Consider the following 19,700-nt stretch of genomic DNA (forward strand, 5'->3'; position numbering starts at 1 on the left):
CGTCCTCCTTAACTGGATCAAATGAGGGTCTGTTATTCTGCATATAACAGAACTCATCAGAATTTCAAATAACTTCCGGCCATATCTATGGGGCGGGGGTCGGGTGAGGGCCCCCCAGGAAGCCCCGTTTCCTCTTTCTAAGCAAATCATGACATTTAGTCCTAGTTTAGAAGGGCTGCCTAGCTCCACCTTGACATAAATCACCATCAGGTGGCAGAGTCCTCGCCTCAGCAACAGGCTGGGGTCGTGAAAGGCCACCTCCCTCCGCAGAGACACCCTGGGTGGGGAACAGAGGGCCGGTCCAGCACCCTGAGTCCGGGGTCCGCTTTCTCCCTCGGCCTTGCTTTAGTCACTACAGCTGCAGTCCATTCAAAGAGCAAAACGTTTGCATGAAAAGGCTCACCACAACTTTCCAAGGGATGGAGTTCATTAAAATACTGCTGGGGGCCCTTGGCTGGAATGCTTTTTCGCCCTGTAAAACCGAAACTGCAGCACAGTTGCCTGTAGGAAAGCTCAGAACGAGCTCAGAAACATCAGTGCGACAGACTGTTTTCAGGGGTCCCTGCATAATTACCGACTCTTCCATCCATTCCCCTGCGCCTGCTCCAAAGACAACATCTGGCCCGGGGGAGAACAGTTCCCTGTAGACCTCACCACAGATGCAAGAGTGGAAGCCAAGTGCTCCCACCTCCAACAGAAACCCACAGGCAACTTGCCCAGGTGCTCGCCTGGGCCTGGCGGGCCTACTGAGCCCTGGCCCCAGGGTCGGGAGCCCCTCTCCCCTCGGCTCCCAGGGGCCGACAGCAGGGAAACGAAACACTGTGGGCAGGCCCGGTCACAAAGCCCGGCTGAGCATCTCCAACAAGGTCCCAGAGCACCAGGGCATTGGGATGCAGTGCCGTACTTCCTGGAGAGCCAACTGGACTCAAGGCTTCGGTGAAGAAAGCGTTCTTTTTATGTTAAAATGTCCTGCATGTGGGCATGTTATGAACTGGGATGCAATTCTTTTTTAAAAAGACAAAACATAAAATTCTCTGCTAGAGGCAGCCACTTTTGGCTTTGCCCTCAAAACTCCAAAGATAAGTGTTTGCTCTTGTCAGGAACACTTTGTCAGGAATGCTTTGGGAAAAGAATCTGAGAAACAGTAAGAGGCCAGGCGGAAGGTGGCCAGCAAGGAGGCAGAAGGGAGGGCGAAACTCACCGGAGAGCCGAGACTACTTCTACGCAGAAGTGAAGACAAATAATCACGCCTGCTGTGATCTGTGACGGAGGTACAGCGTGCAAAGCTGGCGTGGCCAAGCCTCCCGCCTTCCAGAAAATCTTGCCTGAATTCCCCACTAAACATCAGCTCTGCGGAGCCAGGCCTTTCATCTCGTACCCCCGGCACCCAGAATGGTGTCTGGCACAGGGAGATGTTAAACGCTTGTAGGAAGAATAACTCAGTTCTGCAACTCCTGACAGTTGTCCTCAGAGCTGATTAGCTGGTCCAGACCCAAGGGCTGAGAGGATCCGGCCAAGGTCATTTTTATCACGGATCAAGCTCTAGGATCCCAGCATTTTTTTTTCCCTGTGGAAGAGAAGATGAGGAAGAAAGGCTGCACTTCTTCCCGGGTCGGGCACCGTGTCGGATTCATAGGAGGTGCTCAGTAAGTGTTAACTGAATCCACTCACTTTTCGCCTATTTAGTCTAAGACCTCTTCAGAAAGAAGACATTTTAAATGCTGTCTTTGAAACAAAGGAGGAAAACATGCTGGTACGAGACTATTTTAAACAGTGACGGTAACTGGGAAGCCAGGCAAGAAGAAAATACGGGCCTGGTCCCTCTTGACCACAGATGAACCAGATCACGTCTGGCCTTAAGGTCCCTGGGCCCGGCACATCTTCAACCTCTGGGGACAGAGCTGAGTTTGAGTTGTGAGTTTTACCCCACACAGCTATCACTGGGAAAATCAGTTCCAGATTTCCTAGGTTCAGCTATTAGGGACTGGAAACTAACAATGCTTAGCAGAGATGAGACAGATAATCAATGATATTAATGACTGTTAAGTAATAACATCAGCCTCAATTTCAGTCACAAAGGAGTGTGAGCCTGGCTCCACGGGCTAATTCCCGCACGGAGAGCAGGTCTTGGCAGCACCAGCTGGAGGTCTCCACTCACTGGTTCAGGATCCCCCACGTCTAGGTGCGCCCCGTGCACGCCAGCCTTCTAGTCTGTCAAGTGGTAATCTCCCTGCGGACCTTGCACTACCTACAGGTGGACAGTTTCTGTGAGCTGTTCAAAGTACAGGCACTGCTGAGGCTGGCCCTTTCTATTTCTGGAAGGCAATTCTGCTCGCTAAAAAGAACTATGCTGAAATGAAAACCGATCAAGTTCTCAACTCCCTGGTCAGAGCATCAGAATGGCTCTTCCACCACTAACCCACAGGCCTGGCGGGATGGCCTGGGTGCTTTCCCTCTCGCTGGGGGACACCCAAGAGCTGGATCTTCGGGTGGCTATAAGCAAAGTAGAGAGAAGGAATTAAAAAATGAAGTGACTGAGGGCTTCCCTGGTGGTGCAGTGGTTGAGAATCTGCCTGCCAATGCAGGGGACACGGGTTCGAGCCCTGGTCTGGGAGGATCTCACATGCCGCGGAGCAACTAGGCCCGTGAGCCACAACTACTGAGCCTGCGCTCTGGAGCCTGTGCTCCGCAACAAGAGAGGCCACGACAGTGAGAGGCCCACGCACCGCGATGAAGAGTGGCCCCCGCTTGCCGCAACTGGAGGAAGCCTTCGCACAGAAACGAAGACCCAACACAGCCAAAATTAAAAAAACAAACAAACAAACTTAACCTGAGTTGCCAAAACTCAGGTTAAGATAGTAAAAAAAAAAAATAAATAAATAAATAAAAATGAAGTGACCAACATTTGCAAGCGAAGACTCTTCCACTTGGTAAAACAGATTTAGGTCTATTTTTGGTTTGCTCTTAAAAAGGTAAAGGACGGCGGCCTGCTGGGTGCCAATTTGCAGAAACAAACTCCTTCCTCAGCTCAGGGCTCAAAATACACCCCAGCGGAGAAGTTCTGGCTCTTGCTGCCAGTGTGCAGGTAAAGCCATAGAAGGTGAAAGTTTAGGAAGCCGAGGGAGCATCTGAACGCCATATGATTCTTGGCCCACACGGACCTGTGGGTATTTCTGAAACAGCTTAACAACGGATTTCGGCTGGCTTCACTCTAGCACAATGGGATTAATATGTAATAAAATGATGTTTTGGCCATCTTGCAAAGGAAGGTCATTTCCCACCAACCAGAGCAGGCATCATAATTCCAAGCAGCGAAAGCTCTGCCAGTGGAAAGAAGAGAAAAGAAAACCGATCTGGCCTGATAATCGGGCTGCCTCGGCCTAGCTGCCAAGCACACGCCACATTTCTCTTGAACACTCCCCTGTAATTGGACCACTGGTGGACTGGATAAGTTCCCCACATTTTCTCTGGCGCCGACATCCAAGCGAGGCCGTTCCCTTCGTGGGGTTTGCTGGCAAATCCGGACGTTCTCGTCAGTCTTAGAAATACAACCTCCACCTCCCCGTCATTACTTGTGGCAGGTGAGCACGGGAGGAGTGACCGCAGTGCTGTGCACCGGGCCAGCGCGTTAGCCGCTCTGAAAACGTCTGACTGATCCCAGATTACACGGAACAAAGGCCCGGATGCACTGCTTCTAGGAGACCCGTGACAGGGCGAGTTTTCTAAAATTACAGCTTTGGGAAGGAACTAAAACTACAAGTGAACTTCAGAGCCACAGCGGGACACTCAGCACCAACGGACTCTTGCAGGAAAGAAAGAATTTTGCAAATCCAGTTAAAAAGAAACAACAGCAAAAAACAGAACAAAACGAAAACCAGTCATTCCCAGGGAAGATGGAAGAAAAACATTCAAAGGAGTAATTTCCAGGACTACGAAACCAACCCAAATGCTCCTTATGCGTTACAGTGCATAGCGGGGGCCTCAAACGGCGTTTGAAGCACGTCAGTATAGCTTTAACGAGGCCATGCCTTACCAGACCCTAATTCAGTGAAAAGTCAGGCTCCACTTCCATTTCGAAACTCATCACACTTCAAATTAAAAAATTAATGAGAATACCAACTCCCCAGCTCATCCTGGATGATGGGAGTCCATCACGGCCTCTTGCTCAGCCTCTGGAGGTAGATGGGGCTCAAGGCGGGTCCTGCACAACCTGGCGAGGGCAAGTCGGTGCCTCCCAGGCTCTCCAGGAAGCAGCGGACCAGGGCGAACTGCGCAGTCTGAGTGGCCCCGCTCAAAGTAGGGAACGTCTTTCAAGTCTCTGGTTTTCTTTTAATTATGTGAACTTTAAATTATTTTCCATAATACATCTATGTTTAAAATATTTCAGATTAGAAATGAATTAAATTATTTAACATTTCCCCCCCAAACAGGAAAGACAGACAGATGAGGGAGACACACCATATTTAATCTGCTGCTCGGAGTGTAAGTGATTCGACCTAAAGGTACCCAGCAGTTATCCTGGCAGGAGGATTCCCGGTGCTGCTTGGTTGGCCAGAGTACCACCCTGCTTCTTCCTCAGAGTCTACGTCATCCAATAAAGGTGCAGCGGTCTTATGTGCATTAGAGGGGTACTGTGAAAACTAGATGAAATGATAAGTAACACAAACAGCAGCATCCAGCTCAGTCCAGAGAACACAGCAGGTGTTCAACAAACGGTAGCTGCCGACCCCACAACCGACATCTGCCTCTACCCCCTCTCCAGTCACATTCTACAGATGACAATGTTACAAGTGGGAAAACAGCGCACTCTGACAGTCATCTCTGGGACGTCACATACTACACATCGCACATCAGGGACAGATACAGTGTGGGATGTCAACCTGGGTCTAAGTGTCCTCCTGCAAACTAAACCCTCAGGACGATTCTCTCACCCAGTACTATCTGGCCAAGGTGAAGGACGGCTCTTGACACGGCTCTTTCATTCACCATCAATGCTGTAATTTCCCTGCTGAGCCCAAGTAAAATTGGTATAGACAGCAATTGGTATACCAGCTGACCAGGTTTCCACAGAAGGAGCTACACACACATCTCTGCAACAGTGACGAGCGAGTCACAGAGAAGCAACACAGCTATAGGAAGACACTTCAGTTGCCATAAGAACAAAATAGCCTGTGAAACACCAAGAAGACTCTACTGAGAAAAATTTGCTCATCTCTTACTTCTATTCTTGGTCTATTTCTAAAGTACAGTAATAACTGAATTTAAACGCAGCTGGGCACACTGTCACGCTCAGTGGGAACGCAGCGTCAGCCTCTGCAGCTGACCAGGTCAGGGACCTGATCCACCCACGGCTTCTACCCACCCACTTCCGCATTTGCTCAACCAAAACTCTCCAACCAAGAAAAACAAGCCACACCGCACTTCCGAGGCTGCGTCTGGCGGTGCTACCTGACAGGATTGCTGAGAGTTAAATGAGAGCTAAAGCGCGAGGAAAACGCTTAGCACAACACACCGTGTCCAAAGTGCAGGATGTGGGCTGACGGCAACAATTCCACATCAAATCCAAGCCCTCCTGCCGACTTCCAAGGATACCTCCTACCCATCCAACTTTATGTTCCATCATTTCCCAACAGAGACCGCTCCTCTGACTCACATTTCACACGACCATCCAATGTTTGAGCCAATGTTTAAAAATTAGGATCTTTCACATAAAGCTCCAAATGTACATACGGCACCCCCAGAAAAATCTGAGAACAAGCCACAGAGCATCAGACCCCACAGGGCAAGAAGTGACAGGAGCAAAGCGCCTGCCGGCCTGACCTCTTCTTTACATCAAGGCCACTTCAGCCATCTACATCGCCCCCCCCACCCCCTGCCCCGGGGCTCTGGGTGTGGCATTTCCCGCCACTCCCCCCCCTCACACCATTCCGGGCATATGGTGGGTTCGCTCGCATCACAATTCATCATTCTGTTCTTTAACAGTCATCTAAAACTGCTGGGCAAGTAGCTTTGGTGCTTCCATCACAAGCACCTGTAGCTGGCTTTCTCATCAGGGCTATGTACCTTGAGAAACCTCCTCCACCTCATTTCCTGAATTATTACATGGAAAAGCAAGCAAGTTGACAACTCCATCCACAGGCTCGACTCTGTTCAATGAGCTGCCTCTCATTGGGAGTCTGTGTCTCTATAAATACACAAAGAGTTGCACAACGGACCCTGCAGACTGCTGCGGGGAGAGTTACCTGTGAATGACATGAGTCTCCTGCAGTCACGTTTTCCCCTAGTAAAACTGTTCTGAAAGCATACAACGGAACTAAATGTATCACACAGCATATGAACAAGTTTTCAAGCTACTATTTTAAAAGACATCTAGTGGATGAGCAATGCTTGGCAATTGATAATTACATCCAAGAAGATGGGGAACACAGTGAAAAGAACAGAGGACGACCTGGGAGGGCTCAGGTTCTGACCCGGAGCCAGAACTCACCGGCCAAATGATCTACTAACTCGGCTGGCTCTTGGGGCCTGACTGTGTTTTACTTTTCGTTACTTACCATAGCTTTGCAGGTGTTTTGAATACTCTGAACATTTTCGAGCAATATTACGGTGCCGGTTAATCTCTGGCATCATTTTGAGACCAATCATTCCATATATATGCATGAATAAACAAATAAATATTTTAAAAAGTAGATGTGATGAGCTCTTTAAAAGCCCATTTTTGTGTTTTATGCCATTTCAAAATAGAAGTGAAGCCACCAAAGCATTTGAGAGGCTAGATTTTTGTACTGCTTTGGCTGGAGAAACTTCCACAATGGCAAAGAGACTAGTAAAGCCTGGAACCAGGCACTGCTGAACACCTGCTGGATTTGTGGGGCCTCTTCTTCCCTAGGCCTAAAGGTAAGCTTCTAAGAGTGAAAAGAAGGCAGCTGGGGGAAAGGAACAGGCAGTATCCACTTTAGAGCTCCTGTCTTGGGCTCGATTTACATAGGTGGCACTGAAAGAATGACAATCATAGGAAACCCATCTCCTCTCTGGAGGAATCTCATAACCCAGTGGTGATGTCTAGTTGGAGACAGAGGAGGTTTCTCGTGTGATCTGAATTGTGTGTGGAAAAGGGTACACAAAAGCAATCTAGTACGAGCCCCAGCCCCAAAGAAAACCATACGAACAAGGCACATACCAGGTCTATCAGGTCGCTGAGGTTTTTCTCGATCTGCTGTGGAGGCAGGCGCCTCATCAAGTCCAAGGCACAGTCCAGCTGCTGATCACTCTGTCAAAGGAGAAACAGGAGTGTCTGGGTCACTTTGCCAGTAGAAACACCAAAACCCCCCTTTCAAAAGCATTCTGGCAGCTGCAGCTTGCCCAGGTACCCTGAGACCAAAGAGGTCTGCAGTGGGCCCTCTGGCACAGCTCCTGGGGGGAGACTAGCCAGCCCCTCCCGGATGGCAGTGTCTGTCTCAAGTGGAGGCATCCAAAAGACAGTTCAGCATGTGGAAGTGGGCTGGAGAGTCTGGAAAGCTGCCTTGCTCAGTCCACCTCTCAAAGCCTCATCAACTTCCTTCAGCAGCTCTCCAGACCGGCAGACGTTTTAACTCCCAACTGGTCCTGCAGTGATCAGGCTCGAGCAGCAGGTTAGGCGCTGTTCTTTGCTGTAACCTGGACATGAACGTCAGGAAATGTCACCTGACCAGGTTCCCTGATGAGCTCCAAGCCAGGGACAAAGCCAGGCAAAGAACAAGCGGCAAGATGCACACAAACGTTTAAGAGCTTCAGTCATTCTGCTGAGGCTGGGCCCATCTTCCCAGGTGCCAGGTCCCGGCAAAACAGACCAAGACCTGAAACACCTACAGTCGAGAGCTCGCTCTCGCTGGCAAAGTGAACAAGTGCGTAAATCGGGGTCGGTGCAGCCGCAGGGGCGCGGGAGGATAAAGACTGCCCTCGATCTCACGATAATCTCTTCATTTGATATTCATGCTGCAGATATTTACGGAGAGCCACCACGTGCCAGTCACCGTAAACAAGCAATAAGTAACGGAGAGAGGAAGGAAGGAACTGAGCGGGGGTGAGACCGGTAGAGCGTCTGGCAGGGTGCAGAGTATTGATTCAGTGCACAGTGGGCTGTAACACAGAAGGAAGGCCAGAGGCTCGAGAGGAGCAACCAGAAATAAGGTGGGAAAGGTGGGCCCAGGAAAATGATGAAGACCACTGCACGCAACGCTAAGAAGTGCAAGTAAGGCGCATGGAGCCCCCAACACAACTAGCCAGAGGCACTACCTGATTTGTATCCTGAATCTGCTCTGCTCAGACCAATCTCAGGATTTTTGAAAGCCCTACATCAACACGCTTAAGAATCTTTATAAAGTGTACAAGGTAATCCTGGAAATGCCACATTTGGCGGTAATGAAATATAACCTTTGAATCTAAACATCTGCACTTCAAGGTACATCAACCACAAACAGGCTGGGGGACGCAAGGACCCACTTTGTATACACTAGAGACGTAACACATAAGTTAACTGGAAGCAGTTTCACTCCCAGGTAATCGATGTGGCATATACAGCAGGCTGTTTTTGGAAAAGAAAACAAAAACAAAAAACCTGTCCCCTGCTCAAGATGGTTATCGGTGACAGTTTATTCTGGGACACACAACAAACTGGCTATACCCTGCAAAGAAACACACACACACTCCAGAAACCTTAGAGCACTTGTTTTCCTTAGTGAAACATTCTAGCAACCAGGTATTCCCTACTTGTGCCGTGCCTTCTATGCCAGCCAAGACCACGGGGGACATGGGTGTGGCCAGCTGACATGGGAAGACATTTTAACATCACTTCTAGGGTCAAGAACACAGATAAACTGATTTGACACTAGAGAGACTTATATTCAGTGCTCTGTTCTGCCATTCATTAACTTCGGACCTTGGGCAAATTTCTTAACCTCCAGGAACCTCTATTTATCCTGTGAAACCGAATAAAGGAAACCACATTTAAAATGGAGTCAGGAGGCCAGAAGGGGGAGCTCTCGAGCACCAGCACTAGGCATCAATTACACATCCCAACAGGAAGAGAGGGACCTTGTATTGCCAGCAGGAGGAAAGAAGATTTCTCCTTATCCAGCAGCGAGCCCAGGCAATGGGAAGCCATCACCACCCTGAACTCTCGCCTTCCTCTGATGGACATTCCTTCTAAGCAACCCCCCTACCCCAACTTCATTTTTCTCTATAATGTTCCTCTCCTTTGTTTTCTGGACTTGCCTATAGTCTTTGCTATTCCATCCCTGAATTGCAATTCTCTGCAATTGCTGAATAAATCCATTTTACTGGTAAAATAACTGGCTGTTTTATTTTTAAGGTCAATAATCCATAAAATGGGAATAGTGTCTACTTCACAGGCTTGTTGGGATGATCTGATTAATACCTGTGAATTGTTTAATATGCAATAGTACACATTTGACTGGGAGCGTTTTCTGTGTATGTGTGCAAACACGTGTTTTAATTTTTAAAATGTAAGTATTTTATAACATTTGCCCCACTCGACCCAACCCAGAAATCTTTTTGTGTGGACATTAGTTTTCCTCCTTCCTCCCTCCCTCCCATCCTTCGTTCCTCTGCACCAGGTCTTAACTGCGGCATGCGAACTCTTAGTTACGGCATGTGGGATCTAGTTCCCTGACCAGGGATCGAACCCAGACGCCCTGCATTGGGAGCGTGGAGTCTTAGCCACTGGCCACCAGGGAAGTTCCTGGACATTAGTTTTCAACTACTCTGGGTAAACACCAAGGAGCGTGATTGCTGGATTGTGTGGTAGGAGTAAGCTTCGCTTTGTAAGAAACTGCGAAACCGTCTTTGGAAGTGGCTGTGCCATTTTGCATCCCACCAGAGTTACTGTTGCACCACCTGCCTTTCAGCTTTTGGCGATAACAGAATTCTGGATTTCATTCATTCTAATAGATGTGTAATGGCACCTCATTTTAATTTGTATTTCTCTCGTCATGTAATGTTGAGTGTCTTTTCATGTGTTTATTTGCCATCTGTATATCTTCTTTGGTGAGATGTCTGTTAAGGTCTGTTAAGGTCTTTGGCCCATTAGTTTACACCTTTTAAGTAGTTTGACTGAATCTTTTTTTTAATATTCAAAATATATAATAAGCTTTACAACTCAATATCAGGAAAAAAAAGAGTCCCCCAAGAAGATACACAGATAGCCAACAGGCACATGAAAAGATGCTCAACACCGCCAATCATCAGAGAAACGAAAATCAAAACCACAATGATACAACACCCCACACATGTCAGAATGGCCATCACCAAAAAGACCAGAAACAAGAAATGTTGGTGAAGATGTGGAGAAAAAGGGACTCTCCTACACTTCTGGTGGGAATGTAAATTGGTGTAGCCACCATGGAAAACGATATGGAGGCATACGTAATGGCAGTCCCATTTTCCATTCCCACCAGCAATAAGTAATCCTACACTGAATCTTTAATCCAGAACACAGTGGGATGTTCAGAAGGGATTAACTAGAAACTGAGTAGTGTATTATCTAGGAAAAGGAAAGTCATAACTTGACCAGAGAAGATCAACATGAAAAGACACTATTTTAACCCTTCCAAGGAGCCTGTTCACATGCCCCTAACCCCAATACGCTGACCACGGCCGCACCCGCCAAGGGTGCCGGTAGCATGAAGGCTTCCTTCTGGATAGTCCTCTGACTGGATTGAGTTGAAAGCACTAAAATACTACTGCAAAATGGTCTAACTTGTATCTTGCATTAATCCCAACAATCTTAATAGGAAATATTCACTACAAATTTCTAAGGCTAAGGATGTCTAACTAGCATTAAATTAGAAAATGACTAAAAGCTTCCCATAAGCCAAGCAACATGGGCAAGCTTAATGACAGCTTGTGAAAAGTTAAAATTAGAGTTAACTGGAGCCCTTGGCTTGGGGGGTGGGGGTGGGGTCATCCCAAATCCTGAGGGTCCCAAACGGGAAATAGCACAAGAGAATGAAGAAAACATGGATGGTCCACAGCTATGTACAACAACATGAGTGGCCCCAGAAATAGAATGATGGTGGGGGAGGGGAAGCAAGTCCAAGGGGACTACCTAGGATGCTCAAAACCCAGCAATCCTGAACTGTTATTTAGATACACACACACACACGCACAGTGTGCGTGTGTGTGTGTGTCTGTATTTTAAACCAAATAGCAAGGCTTTCTTTCTTATTAGCTAAGACAAGAGAATGTTAAATACAAAATTCAGAAGAGTGAGAAGAATAGTTATAAGGCAGGAAGCCACTAGGGGAAGACGAAAGTTGCTATTCATCTAAGTCTTGCACAGAATAATGGATTCAAGGATGTTCATAATATCATGTTGCTTAAACTTACATATATGTTAATATGTTCCTTTATAGTTATCAAGGATCTAAATATTTTTGAGTTGATATTTGTGTATTGTGTAAGACTGGGGTCCAGTTTCATTCTTTTGCATGTAGCTGTCCAATTTTCCCAACACCATTTATTGAGGAGACTGTCCTTTCCCCATTGTATATTCTTGCCTCCTCTGTCATAAATTAATTGATCATATATGCATGGGTTTATTTCTGAGCGCTCTGTTTCACTGTCACAGTTTCACTTCACTTAATATTTTTTAAAGGTAATAGAAAAAAATACAAACAAGAGCAAACAAGGACAGAAATTGGGAATTAGGAGCTCAGAGTCCAAAGTTTGCCCTGTCGCTGGATGTCTGTGCAAGCTAGTCTGCTCACTTAACCTCATGGTCTGGGATTTGGGGAGAGGGCCTCTAAGAGTGCTTCTAGTGGGCTGTGCACTGTATCCCAGTCTAAGCACAGATACACCCACCACACCCACCCTGCCCTTCAACAGCCCCCTGCAGGCCAACAACTAGGTTTCAATTCAACAACCAAGCCTTGAGTGCCGGCCATTGGCCAGGCCCTGAATCAGGCCCAGTGAACGAAACCTAGTCCTGACCCTCAAGGAACCATCCACAAAAGAGCCTATCATGTGAGGCATATGATCATACGAGGCAAGTGTGATGTCTAGAGCAATGGGACATAGAAGCTGCAGAGATGAGGCATAGCTCACAATACACTGATGTGCACTTCTTCATTTATCAATTATATTCCTAGGATTTCCCGGCTTTCCATTATTTTGTATACTGCCACCCCATGACCAAGGGCTCTCCACGTGATGGCTCCTTTGAAACCCTAACTGATCCTAGACACTTCCCTCATAAAACGAGCTTTCCCAGTTCCACCTTCCATGGGTGGCGTTTTCCAGGTTGAAAGGTAAATAGTAAAAGAATGATGTACTTCCCTGGTGGTCCAGTGGTTAAGAATCCACCTCCCAATGTAGGGGACGAGGGTTCAATCCCTGGTCGGGGAACTAAGATCCCACATGCCGTGGGGCAACTAAGCCGTAGCACCAAAACTACTGAGCTCGCATGCTGCAACTACTGAACCCATGCACTCTGGAGCTCGCACGCCACAATCAGAGAGAAGCCCGCACACTGCAACGAAGAGCCCGGGCACTGCAACGAAAGATCCCACCTGCCACAACTAAGACCCGATGAAGCCAAATATATAAATAAATAAATAAATAAATAAAATTTAGGGGAAGAAAAGAATGACCATTTCACTTCACTCTCCATAATTCTCTGCCCATTCAATTAGTCATTCAATAATTATTTGAGGGTTTCCTAGGTAACAAGCACTGTTTTTGACGCTGAATGGTTAACATAATGAAGTCCCTGTCTCCAGGAACTTATGGTGTAGTCAAAATCTATACAGAAAAAGACAGAAGATGAGTCCTTGTTAGGATGTCAGAATACGGAGGGGACAGCTCCCCTGCTTTAAGCTGGTGAGGCTTCAAGGTGTCGGTTTAGATTTTTGGTTGTGTTTTTTCAGAATATAAACTGAGCTGGGGAATGTTTCACTTTCTGCTCCTTTTTCACATGACTGGAAGAAACACACGAACTGCTTAAAAATGACAACAAGTAAAACAACTGTTAATACAGACTAGAACAATTTTTCAGAATAAGAAATCAAATAAAACACTACAGCTTAAAAAATCTACTAAGGAATTTTCAGACACTGGGTAGTGTTGCCAGCAATTTGCAGAACTGTGAAACTTGGCCTACTCAATGAACTAAAAAGGCAGAGACTACTTTGGAAATTATCACCTAACAACAGCTATTCAGTCCCCAGGTGGGGATGCAGAGAACAGGACATGTCCCAACCTGCAATAGACTCAAAAAAGCTTAATACAATAAACACACCAATCCACAAAAATGAAAAACGTTTCACAAACGTCCATGAGTGGTACAGGGAACTGCAAAAGATGCCTCAGAAGAGGGGGCACACGCACCGGTTATCAGGGGCTAAGCAGGGGTGCCCCGGGCAGACACGGAGGCAGCAGGCGCAGTGAGACGAGGAGAGGCCAGGAGAGCCGAGGCGCGCTCGGAGGAAGGCAACGCAGTGGGGTGTGGCCCTGATTCCGGGCCCACAGCAAGTCTAGGTTACAGCCAAACCCTCCCTCTGAGGGCAGTGGTGTCCTCACCAGGCTCCGGGCTCCACGGAGCTCCAAGGCTCTGGGGACAAAACCTCGGTGCTCCCAGCCGTCCTGTGTTTGTCGACTTTATAGGTACAGCTTGTTTGGCCTTTAAAAGTTTAAAATGTGCTTCTCCAGAAGGGATTAGGAGCCCCGGAAGATTTTCCCACAGAGGACTGAGAGGAATACTGTCGTGTCGTAGAAGGTGAAGCGGATTACGGTTCCTTAGCAAGCTCTCCCACCCCCTCACCCCGTTATAACGTGACTGTCATTCCTCCACTGAGAGGTGGAGTCCGCGTCCCTTCCCCTTGGAATGGAGAGAGTTTTGTGACTGCTTTTACCAACACAGAATAGCAGGATTCACCTCTGTCACTTCTGAGCCAGAAAAGAGCATCATCTTCCACCTTGCTTGGTGAACACCCACGCCTGAAGCCCCAAGCGGCGATGTAAACAGCGCAACAACTGCCCTGAGGCAGGCTTGCTGTAAGGAAGAGCTACTGAGCCCAGGTGGAAAAGCCAGATGAAGAGACCCTGTGACTCTCAAGTGAGCCGCCTGGCCAGCCCCGTGCTCCAGCCTCAGCTGTCTGACTGCAGCAGCCCGGGGCCCCAGGCCAGAACCAGCCAGCCAAGGCTCTCCTGAGTCTCTGGCCCCCAAAACCACTGGAGATGCATAATGTGAGGATTACTGTTATTTTAAGTCACTAGGTTTTGGGGGCAAGAGGGTCAGAAGAGGGGCCTCCAAAGCAACCAGGGCTCTGGCTGTAGGGCTGGAGAGGACGGGAGGGTCAAAGACTTTAAGGGGCAGGATAGACAAGCCAAGGGTACCTACTAGAAACGAGAAGTCTGAGATGACTAAGTTTTCCAGTGGGGACCACCTGCTAGAAGATGATGCTGCAGCCTCGCTGGTGTGTGTATGTTTGTGTGTGTCCCTCTAAAATAGTGTTTGTAATTTCAAGGACAAGCAGTAACTCAAACCGCTTGGCTTTCCGAGCATAAGTCCTACGTGGCCTGCTCTAGTGACTGGCTGAGGCAGATCAGTACTTTTTTTAAAAAAATTTATTTATTTATTTCTATTTTTGGCTGCGTTGGGGCTTCGTTGCTGTGCGCGGGCTTTCTCTAGTTGCGGCGAGCCAGGGCTACTCTTTGTTGCGGTGCGCGGGCTTCTCACTGCGGTGGCCTCTCTTGTTGCAGAGCACGGGCTCTAGGCGCACGGACTCTAGAGCGCAGGCTCAGTAGTTGTGGCACACGGGCTTAGTTGCTCCGCGGCATGTGGGATCTTCCCGGACCAGGGCTCGAACCCGTGTCCTCTGCATTGGCAGGCAGATTCTTAGCCACCAGGGAAGTCCCCAGATCATAGCATCTGTCTATACATAAACAACCAACCAAAGCTTCAAGGCCTTCACAGTTTGTTCTTAAATTCATCAAGACCTTCACTCGTTTACATTCCCAAGAGGCTTAGAAAATACTTCACAGACAACACAAAGGTAAACTTCACTGGAGCCCGGGCTGATTTATCACAAATTTATGGAGTCTAATCTTACCATGGTTTGTCTTGTATAATCTGTGACCCAACAAGCAACTTTGTTTAATAGTTGAATCTGTTTTCTGCCATGTGGCTCAGGAAAAGGTTGTCCTGGGGGCCATTTGGGGAAGATTCACAGGCCAGCCCAGCCGACCACTCATCTGTAGGTCACTCCGGAAAACTGCACAGTTTGGATTAATAAAAAGATAGGTGTTTCTTCCACTGACTGAGTGTCCTCTGGTTGAATCTTCTGGAAGGGACACAGCGATGACAGCAGCACATGGAGGCTGATGGCTCACCAAACACAAACACAAGCGTTCCCCTGGGATGACTTTCCTTCCCATGGGAAAATCCAAAACCCTATACCAAGTTAATCAAAACCACAGTGAAAGCCCATTTGGCAGATCAAGCCTCCTTTTACCTTTTGGGGTCCACTGTATATCATCACAGCTGGGCCAAGGTCATCTTCAACATAAAATTAACCATTTCAAGGTGAATTAATTCAGTGCCTTGGGTTAATGTGGTTTTGAGCACTGTGAAAACAATCACTTTACGAGTCTCTGCTTTAAAAAAAAAATTCTGCCAGGGGAGTTCCCTGGCTGTCCAGTGGTTAGGACTCAGCATTTTCACCGTCATGGGCCCTGGTTCAATCCCTGGTCGGGGAACTAAGATCCTGCAAGCTGCATGGCATGGCCAAAAAAAAAAAAAAAGAAAGAAAGAAAAGAAAACCAGGTTGTTGGCACAATAAAATTCTGGGTCAAAAAAAAAAAATCTGCCAGATCACAGAAATTTAGGTCCGGATATACTTTTCAAGTTTATCTAAGCCCTGCCCCATCATTTTACAGACAGCTGATGAGGTGCAGAGAACGTCGTGCAGGGTCACACAGTCGGTGGCAGAATCAGCACTTGACCCTGCACCATGATGAGAGGTTGCTACTACACCCACGCCATCCTTCCACTTGATTCAGTCAACTGCTGGGTGACGTGGAGGACTGGGCACACAGAGCTGAACTACTGAGACGTGGTCCCTGCCCTCCAGGAGCTCGTGACCCAGGGAAGAAGACAGCCAGAAAAAGATGCAAGAAAGAAGGACTGCACCGTCCTACTCTATATTTAGAGCTATCCCATTATCACAGAGGCAGGGGAACTCCTCCCAGTGACCTCTTCCAGATAAGCAAAGCACAGCTGGCCCTCTGTCTCCAGGGATGCGAAACCCTTGGATACAGAGGGCCGACTGTAATCGTTGTTCTATGACATTTTATATAAGGGACTTGAGTGTCCTTGGATTTTGGTCTCTGCAGAGGGTCCTGGAACCAATCCCCCGTGGATATACTGAGGCACAGATGTACCAACTTTCTATTAATCCTAAAAGATGGGACTCCCTCTTAAATGTATTATAAGGTCCATGTTTTTACACAGAGGACAATGCAATGAACACACCACTTTTCACTGGCCAAGGACACCGTTAGGAGTGCCCATTCCTGGAACATGGCCCTGTGTCTGTGTTTTAAATTTTTCTACCTCTTGGACAGGCCATCAGCTACACTCCCTCATCTAATCTGCTATGGGTTAGGAAATTAGAAGCCTATTTGTTAAAAACAAAAAGAAACAAAAGAACACGGGAAAAACCTCAACTTTGAGAGAAGGAATAAATCACAGATTCATAAATTGGGGTCCAGGGTCATAGTCCCACAGTTTGTGAGCACCTTGACAGTGTAGGGGTGTGTGTGTGTGTGTGTGTGTGTGTGTGTGTGTGTGTGTGTGTGTGTGTGTGTGTGTGTTTTAAGGTTAAGGGCCCACAGCTTTCGTCCTTTTCTCAAAGAAGTCTAAGCCTGTAAAGGCACAGACGTGATCCAATAATAAAAGCTCCGATTCTTCCACTTAACCTGCAGGGTGGAAGTAAGCAAGTCATCACTTAATCCCCTGGAGCTTCAGTTTTTCAAAACTTAAAACATGGGCCTAACAATGCTCCACCCTGCGGGGCCACTGGGAATGAGGTGAGGTGTGTGGCGCAGCATCTGACCCTCGAGGGCATCCCCACAGGGCGTCCTCTACAAGCGCCAGGAGCTCTCCCAGGATGTGAAGCACATGGCGTATCTGCTAGGACTTTAACATAATAGTTTTTGGGTGCTCAAGGGCCCTTTCCTCCCTGATTTTTTGCTCATTTGACACAAGTTTTCCATTTAGGCTGCCAGGAGTCTCTAGAAAGGCAGGCGGAGTGCTATTTCAGTTTCCAAGTCATTAAAGCACCAGCAAAGGAGAGCAGACGCCACAACTCTCCCCCACTCACAGCAACCGCGCCCTGTTTATGAGGAGTGCACGGCTCCCCTACAACCAGAGTGGGAGAAGCGACAGAACTCCTGGGCAGAAAACAGTAGTAAGAGCTGCCCAAAGTCCATACTCACCCACAGAAGATCCTCTGCCCCCTGTTTTTCTGTTCTGTACTATCCTCTCCTTGTTTGGCCTTCTTTCCAAAGTCCTCTGACCCATCTCTCCAGTCCGGAATGGCACCAAGAAATATTCCCGCCATTTCGCCTTCTCCCTAGTTACCGGTGTTCCCAAGCCCAGCTGAGGCCATCAGAAACGTACAAATGGGACAGTCCTAGCAGAGACCCCAAAATTACCTTGACTCCCTATCAAGCAATGAGAATTTCCAAGATATATTTATTCTGGAGCAAAACTTAGCAACCTACATTCAGGCTCCGTGTCAAACACTACAACAGCCATCCGCTGATTTTTCCCTTACACGTCCCTTCAGGGAGTGGAGGATCCAAAATGAATCACTCAGGAGGTGGAGCTCTATCTCTGCTACGGGCTGAGGACGAAAACGGTTTCAGATAACTGATTCAATGTTTACATTCCCCAAATCTGTAACTGCAGAACCAGGAATGGCTTCTCTGCAGCGACAGAGTTCACCTGGTGAGTTTGGTGGAATGGCGAAAACTCTCAACGAGGAGTTAGCCAGCCGGGGTCCCGAAGGAGGCACAACGGTGCAAGCACATTCTAACCGCTCAAGAAGTCACTGCTCGGAGCAAGGTGAGCAGTGTATTTTGGGGTCTTCTACCTCCCCTGGGAGCAGAGATGCCCCTTCCCTCCGGCATCCTCCACCTCTATCGAGCCCCGCCAGTACCTCAGAAAGCTTGATGACCCGTTCTACGCATGGAAACGCGGTCCCCGATCAGCACCAACCTGAAGGCAAGCGCCGCCTGCTCTTTAGGACTCTGCCATACAAAGCAGCGGTGATGAGTCTACCCGGGGAAACACCCCAGGTAAGATGACAGCGGACACATCCACGGCTCCGGATGGATCTCGGTCTGCCAGATTTCCCACGCACTCTTCCTGGCTCTGCTAACAGGCCAGCTGGGTGAACTGGAGCATTTTATCTTGGGTGTGCTCCCCTCTACCTCTCCAGATTTTAAAACAGAATCACAGAAATGTTAAGCTGAAGGGGATCTTAGAAACCATCTAATTGGCAACTTTAAAAATATATATATTTATTTATTTTGGCTGCATTGGGTCTTCGTTGCTGCGTGAGGGCTTTCTCTAGTTGCAGCGAGCGGGGGCTACTCTTTGTTGCGGTGCGCGGGCTCTAGGCATACGGGCTTCAGTAGTTGCAGCATGTGGGCTCAGTAGTTGCGGCTCGTGGGCTTAGTTGCTCCGCGGCATGTGGGATCTTCCCGGACCAGGGCTCAAACCCGTGTCCCCTGCATTGGCAGGTGGATTCTTAACCACTGCGCCACCAGGGAAGTCCTCTTCTTTTTTTCTTTAATGAGGAAAACCGAGGCCCAGACTTATCCATAACTAATTAAAACTTACCATGTAACTAAACATGAGCCAGGACCAGAAAACAAATCTATTTAATATACAGTTTAGTGCTTTCCATCTGCTTACAGTTTAACTGTAAGTCAAAAGTGAAGAATGGGACTGGATTTACTTTTTAAAAAAATACAATTTAAAATAAAACTGTATATTAGAATTAACAATGGCATCGTTAAGAATACTTACACAGTTGACCCGTGAACGATATGGGTTTGAACTGTGTGAGTCCACTTATACACAGATTTTTTTCAATAAATACATATTTTGTACTGTAAGTGTATTTTCTTTTCCTTACGATTTTCTTAATAACATTTTCTTTTCTCTAGCTTACTTTCTGGGCCGACTGTGGACCAGACGCTGCATGTGTGGCTTTTGGGCAAGCATCACACAGCTCCTTGAGATGGGCACTATTACCCCAGCTTTACAGATAAATAAACCAAGGCTCAGAAGGTTAAGTGACTTGTCCTAGATCCTGGGCACTGAATAACAGAGAAGGACACAGAACAAGACATGTTTTGCTTCCTGTGACCAAACAATCTCTAGAGAATGTTAACCAACCCAAACTAAAAGAAAATTAATTTCAAATGACTTGGAGAACAACTTGCTAGCTCACAAAATCAGACAGGGGCAGGAAGTCTCTTCTTCCAGGTTGGGCAAATTATGGACAGTTCTACCTCCTACCAAGTTCTGAAATCTCCTGTCCCCCTGCATCACAGACTCTATTCTCACAAACACTATGACTGACGGGTGGATTTCTCAAAAACGGTAGAGGCTTTTTCCGAGAGTTTCTCTG

At 47.6% G+C, this 19,700-nt stretch overlaps 1 protein-coding gene across 3 annotated transcripts in view; it reads right to left on the reverse strand.

The window, feature by feature from the left end:
• Positions 1–19,700, reverse strand: part of CAPZB (capping actin protein of muscle Z-line subunit beta) — a 133,961-nt gene that overhangs the window by 67,323 nt on the left and 46,938 nt on the right. For 2 of the 3 annotated variants that reach the window (XM_065894041.1, XM_065894031.1), the window contains exon 2: positions 7,181–7,270. In XM_065894041.1, the coding sequence (XP_065750113.1) occupies positions 7,181–7,270 (90 nt within the window). Of the gene's footprint in view, positions 1–7,180; positions 7,271–19,700 lie in introns of those variants that run through there. The other variant, XM_065894049.1, reaches the window with a different exon arrangement.

The sequence above is a fragment of the Phocoena phocoena genome, chromosome 1 (genome assembly GCF_963924675.1).
Source record: "Phocoena phocoena chromosome 1, mPhoPho1.1, whole genome shotgun sequence".
NCBI classification, from domain to species: Eukaryota; Metazoa; Chordata; class Mammalia; order Artiodactyla; family Phocoenidae; genus Phocoena; species Phocoena phocoena.